The 6,442-nt window shown below is 40.6% G+C and overlaps 1 protein-coding gene across 1 annotated transcript; it reads left to right on the top strand.

Moving 5' to 3' along the window:
* The first annotated feature begins 760 nt into the window (after positions 1–760).
* On the top strand, positions 761–4,671 carry dmrta2 (DMRT-like family A2). The gene is made up of 2 exons (XM_058638604.1): positions 761–2,400; positions 2,894–4,671. Exons 1-2 carry the CDS (start codon positions 1,929–1,931, stop codon positions 3,778–3,780), a joined length of 1,359 nt encoding a protein of 452 aa, XP_058494587.1. The 5' UTR covers positions 761–1,928; the 3' UTR covers positions 3,781–4,671.
* The last annotated feature ends 1,771 nt before the right edge of the window (positions 4,672–6,442 follow it).

Genomic DNA, 6,442 nt, shown 5'->3' on the forward strand with positions numbered 1-6,442 from the left:
GGGTGAACAGGTGAGAAAGCAGGTGTTTGGAGCGCGCGCGCGCTGTCCTTTTGTAGCTCTGCATGTGAGCGAGCCCTCACTGTTATGGTTAGTCTTTTTAATAAAAGCGACGGCAGGAAGAGTCGCCGCTCACTTTACATACACACGTTTCTGTGAAAACGGAGGAGAAAACCAGTGTAAACCCCCCTTCAACCCTCAAATGTTAAAAATAATGATGATTATGTTATTTTATTTGTTTATATAAGGATATGGTATTTTAATTAGACATCATTGTTATTATTATTGTTATGTTAACAATTCGTTGCATTAAGCATTTAAGGATTATTTTAAACGATTGTCTCTATGCTTCCCTATACAAAATTATAATGTTGCTGATTTGAAAATGTAAATTGCACAATAATGTTAATAATTAATAATCAACAATAGCCTTTATTGAAAAATATGTTCAAGTCAATAATTACAATTATAATAATGAAGTGAAATAATTTGCTGTAATGATGCACAGACGCGCATCACATGTGTCACGAGTCACGACACGGAGAGTTGCATTGATCAGAGGAAATAAATAATTTTAGCAGAAATAACAGCACAAAATATCGAGTGAATAGTCGTTTTTATAATTTTTCTTTGAAATTTCTTTTAATTAATTTACATCACATTTTTGACATTTTAAAAATAAATATACTGGAAAAACTAAATCAAGGCAAACGAAAATTGTACTCTGGCACGCGCGTTTAATTCACCACTCCACGAATTCACTGTTTTATTGCGTGAGTTAATCGCTAAGTTGTAAATTGCAATAAACCGTATTAAAAAAACAAAAACTGCAACGAGATTTCGTTACATGTGACGACCACAAGACGAGATCATGAATAATTTGGACACCAGTGTTCCTGTAAACTGCGCGTGCAAGTTCTTTAGCCACTTATCTGCGGTCAATAAAAACCTGCTGCAAATAACGAAAAAAAAATTCTCATAGAAAGCAAATTTATCCTCTTGTTGAATCCATGAAATAAATGATAGATTACTTACCCTCCATGATGGCGAGACTACACGCATCAGCTGCGTTTGGGAGAGAAATACAGTCTCAAATTCATACTACATAAACGTAGTAATTACTTGCATAAACGTAAAATATTTGTTAGTATATAATGAAATCAAAGTGGGCGTTGGTAATGATACAAATTGTCCTTCATGTATAAGGGTAATTAGTTTGGCCACATGCCCATTCTACGACGAAGCTGCTGCACCTCAAAATAACACGGGCTATTGTTGAAAACCTATAAATTTCTTTTTTTGGAAATTTACTGCATCGATTTGAGCTTTCCGGGAACTCCCTTCAGATTCTTAACACTTGATATTTGGAAAAATAACTCAGGCGGACACAGTTGAAAAAAAAGAGGAAAGCCAATCAGATTGCTCCTTCCCCCTTTGGCCAATGACAGACGCCACATTGTTGTCAAATTTGTCTAATGAAAACGGAGGCAACAATAGAGGAGAGAGGGGAGCGAGGATCTGTATCCACTGACTAGATCTCAGGAGGAAGTTAGTGTCTCAGGCTGCGGTGAGTAACAACCTCGACTCCTCCTGGACACTTTTCACTTTCTTCTGGGGGAGGAATGGTCGCACCTCTCTGCTCCTGCTCCACTCGGATTTAAAGTCGACTGTATCTGCTCTTTGTGTTTGCTTCTTTGACAGACTCTAGGACACTTTCCACCAGAGTTTCGATCATCGATCTTTTTTTTTTTTTCGTTTTCGCCTCGTCAGTATAGACTCACAGCGTTGACTTCACCTGTTGACTTCACCAGAGATGCTGAGCTGAACAGATGTGATCAACTTCAACGATTTAACACAGGCAACAAAAAAAGTTCAGAACAGTGTTGTTTTCTCCTTCATATAGTTCAGTGACACCAGTGAGGATCACAGGCATGGATCTGAGACCGGAGCACCCCACGGTCTCCTCTGCCTCTCAAGTCCACGCAGGAGCGGCTGCAGCAGCTGCAGCGGCGGCGGCGGCAGCATCCATCCCGGTGTCCATGGCCGGGAGCCTGCTGCGCGGCCCTCAGCTGCTTCTTCGCGCCACGGACAAGTACCCGCGCACCCCGAAGTGCGCCCGCTGCAGGAACCACGGCGTCGTGTCCGCGCTCAAGGGCCACAAGCGCTACTGCCGTTGGAAGGACTGCATGTGCGCCAAGTGCACCCTGATCGCGGAGCGGCAGCGGGTGATGGCGGCGCAGGTGGCACTGCGGCGGCAACAGGCGCAGGAGGAGAACGAAGCCCGGGAGCTGCAGCTGCTCTACGGCACCGCGGAGGGACTCGCTCTGGCCGCCGCCAACGGCATCATCCCCCCGCGTCCGAACTACGAGGTGTTTGGATCTGTGAGCAGCGAGAGCAACTCAGGTGAGAGAGCAGTGCACAGAGAAGTTCACCTCTGCGCATAAAAAACATTCAAGCACACAAGTGCAACAAAGTCGCGCAGCAGTGAAAAGTGCTTTATTTCAGTTTTAAAGACCTATATATTATATATTATTCCGCCCAACGTGAGAAGCGTGACAGAGATGTTGATAGTTTAAGAATAACAATACTAATAACCTAAATAGTAATAATAATATAATGATAATGATAATAATAATAACAATAACACAATTATAATAATAATAATAATTGTCCACAGATTTGTCTTTATAACCAACGTATATTGATATTGAAATACTTGAAAAACAGATGTTTTTGGTTGCTATGGCAGCTCTGTAGCGCCTTCCTGAGGGCAGTCTATTATTATTATTATTATTATTATTGTTATTATTTATTTATTAAAGTGAAGTCTAGATAATGTTTCTAACTTTGTCATGATACATTCCTCAAACTGCGATTCTTCTGCTTCTATGAACAGATTCAAGTATCCAGAAGTACGAGCTGTTTCCAAAGAGCCAGCACTCCGGCTCTGCCACGCCACAGCAGTCTGTGGGGAAACCGACGTCCACTGAGAGCGACTCGGCCCCGGGCATATCTTCTCCTGACGGTCGACATGGAGGCTCGGGTTCGGAGAACGGAGACAGCGAGTCTTTCATTAACTCGCCCGTGTCCAAGCCTTTGAAGGACGGAGGGGAGACTCCCGGCTCGGTCAGCTCTCTGGGCTCTGACTCCGGCTCCGAGACCGACAAAGACGACCAGGAACCTTCTCCTTCCTCTGCGGCCTCCCGGCACATGAACGCCATCGATATCCTGACCCGGGTTTTCCCCAGCCACAAGCGGAGCGTCCTGGAGCTGGTCCTGCAGGGCTGTGGTAAAGACGTGGTTCAGGCCATAGAGCAGATCCTCAACAACAGCGACACACATGGGGCCAACAAAAGCGGGCCGGAGGAGACGTGGACGGCGGAGAGGATGCTCCAAAACGCCCAACAACCACCGCCGTCCTCCACGTCCACAGGCGCACCGACAAGGCCCATGTTACCGGGAGCCATGACGCTGAGTAACCGCTCTGCCTTCTCGCCTCTCCAACCTAACTCCCCGCACTTCGGCGCCGACCCAAGCACCTATTCTCTGGGTACACACCTGGGACTGAACCCGCTGCGGCTGGCCTACTCTGCCCACAGCCGGGGACTGGCTTTCATGACGCCCTACTCCACCACCGGCCTGATGCCCACTCTGGGCTTCAGACCCCCGATGGACTATGCCTTTAGTGACCTGATCAGGGACAGGACAATGTTACACAAAGAGCAGGGCTATGCCAGCGGCCTGTACGGGCCTTTGGTCAACAACACGCCGGACAAGCAGTGAGGCTGCTGGACTGACCACACACACACACATCCCGCTGTATTTGTAGCCACAAGTGTTGAATGTTCTGGCTTAAAATCTTGTGATGTGTTTGGGCTACAGATTTTTACTGTAAATTATAGGATTATCTGACTTGTAGTCAAATGGTGAGAGCGGGAAAGACTCAACTCACTTATGTGCAAGTTTCAAAAGTGATTTTATTTGTTAGAAGACAAAACGTTTGGGAGACATTCCTAACTGTATAAGTCTGATCATTATATTCCACCAATAAAATAACATGACATTGAAAAGATATTTATAGACTACACAGTAAATGGTGACCAAACTGGGGGGAAAGTGTAAAACCCAGATGCACAAAATACTTAAATTATAGATGATTTCGTCGTCGTCGATTTCACTGTCAGCTCTGCTGGATGTAAAAGAAATGGAAGATACGTAGAAATAATTTACTAGACTTATTAATACGAGATTTGTTTTTTTTAAATAAGCCCAACAAAAAATTCATCTGATTGTAACTGCGGTCAAAAAATGACTTTGATTTTTTTTAAATATGCATTACAGTCTCTCTCACACACATATGAAATAATACAATTAAGTTATTAAAACCTGTAGTTTACATATGTTAACCCTGTTCCCCCCGCTGTAAAAGTTGAACTAATGTTTTGTAAATGACAAGTCTTTTTCTTTTTGTTTCATTTCACTTATCTCACATTGTTTAGTTTCATTACTGCTTGTATTATATATCGCATTTGGTAACGATGAGATGATGCTATGCTATATTTGACTTTTCATTTATCTTTGTTAGTCAGCTCAAACATTTTTGTGACAACGTGCTGGGTCAAGTCAGTTCCTCTTCAAATGTTTCAAGCTGTGCTGTCACATTATATGAATATGCTGGAAATAAATGTTATTTTAAAGAAAACTGCTGGAAATGTTTATCTGTAGTTACTAAGCACTGGAACCGAGGAAGAACTAAGATAAGAGTAAAACGCTTTTTAGATAGATAGATAGATAGATAGACAGATAGACAGTTAGACAGTTAGATAGATAGATAGATAGATAGATAGATAGATAGATAGATAGACAGACAGACAGACAGACAGATATATAGATAGATAGATAGATAGATAGATAGATAGATAGATAGATAGATAGATAAAACAAGCTCCAACTTAACCATGAGGACAACTGGTCCTGACAAGGTCAATGTTTATGTCAGAAAAGGTCATGAAGAGGTAAGACACACACACACACACACACACACTTTCATAAAGTGTGTTTGTTTGGGCACTAAAACCTTTCATAAAGAACTGTCCGTGTGGGATTTGTCAGCAGAATGGAGCAGATTTATTTAAAGACTGCACAGACACAAAGAGGCACAACATGTCCTCCCCACTCATGCCTGATGTTATTATAGACTATACATAACCAGCGTAATACAATATTTGGTAAGACTTTACAATGCAGTGCAGTGACAACATTTTAATAGTATATTGTAATTATCATAACCAACTACTGCATGGATATCACTTTGGAAATAACATGGACAAACTGTAATATTATCTCTTTATTGTCACACTATAATAACCAAACTGGAAATGACATTAAATATGAAACAGAATAACCACAATGTTACTTTCCTATTAGAAAATGATTACCATTCTATTGCCACACAGTTACTGTTCTGTTAAATCAATACCCAGTGTTTTTAAACCAGTCAGCAGGCCTCAATCAGCTTATGATCATCTGATTATTAGTTGGCACATCCACTTTTTCACAACATGCTTATTCGATTAAGACTTTATTATTAAAATAAATAAATGGTACTGTGTACAAAAAAGTCCTTTTCATCGTAAAAAGTAAAAAAAAAAAAACCGCAACATAAAATTTGAGTCACGAATCAGTTTGAAATGGAGCTCGTTTATATCAGTGAGAAAGAAAATTAAAACTACTCATGAAATTCAAGATCAGCTCGACTTATAATAATAATAATATATAATCATACAGCTAATAATAGAACATGCTGGAATTAACACGTTTTGCAAATATTCACAGTTTGCAGAGTTGCAAAGATAATGAATAAACATTTTATGGGGTAGAAATATTTCCTGTCCAAGTAATTAAACGATAGTACTAAAAAACAAACAAACAAACAAACAAACACACAAAAAAAATCAGATTATTCTTTTAATCATGATTTGTGAGTCTGCGGCTGATGATAATAACACTGGTTTACAGATGATGCTGTGGACTGAACCTCTGCTGACACTCTCACCACTCGCTGACAACAGAGCATTTACAAAGAGCAATGCTGCCACCTGCAGGTCAAAGAACGTAAGCACCACTCAGTTTAATTTAAAACGCAATCAGATAGATAGATAGATAGATAGATAGATAGATAGATAGATAGATAGATAAATAGACAGACAGACAGACAGATAGATAGATAGATATATAGATAAGCATGCAACACTTTAAAATGTTCTCCATACCGTTTAACTGTTGTAAAATCAGTTGAATGTGGAAGCTGTTTCTGGTCGTAACGCCTTAAAAATAATAATACATTTTATTTGTAAGCACCTTTCTAACTCGCAAGGTCACTTTATTAAATCAGAAGATAAATCAAACCCACAGAAGTTAAGATAAAATTAAACAGACACATTCA

Source organism: Solea solea, chromosome 9 (genome assembly GCF_958295425.1).
Source record: "Solea solea chromosome 9, fSolSol10.1, whole genome shotgun sequence".
NCBI classification, from domain to species: domain Eukaryota; kingdom Metazoa; phylum Chordata; class Actinopteri; order Pleuronectiformes; family Soleidae; genus Solea; species Solea solea.

What these genes read in the sequence shown, in the direction of transcription:
- dmrta2 (XM_058638604.1), top strand. Translation starts at nt 1,929, where the DNA reads ATGGATCTGAGACCGGAGCACCCCACGGTCTCCTCTGCCTCTCAAGTC. An exon ending in GAGCAGCGAGAGCAACTCAG is followed by an intron (nt 2,401 to 2,893) that starts GTGAGAGAGCAG and finishes TTCTATGAACAG; the next exon opens with ATTCAAGTATCCAGAAGTAC.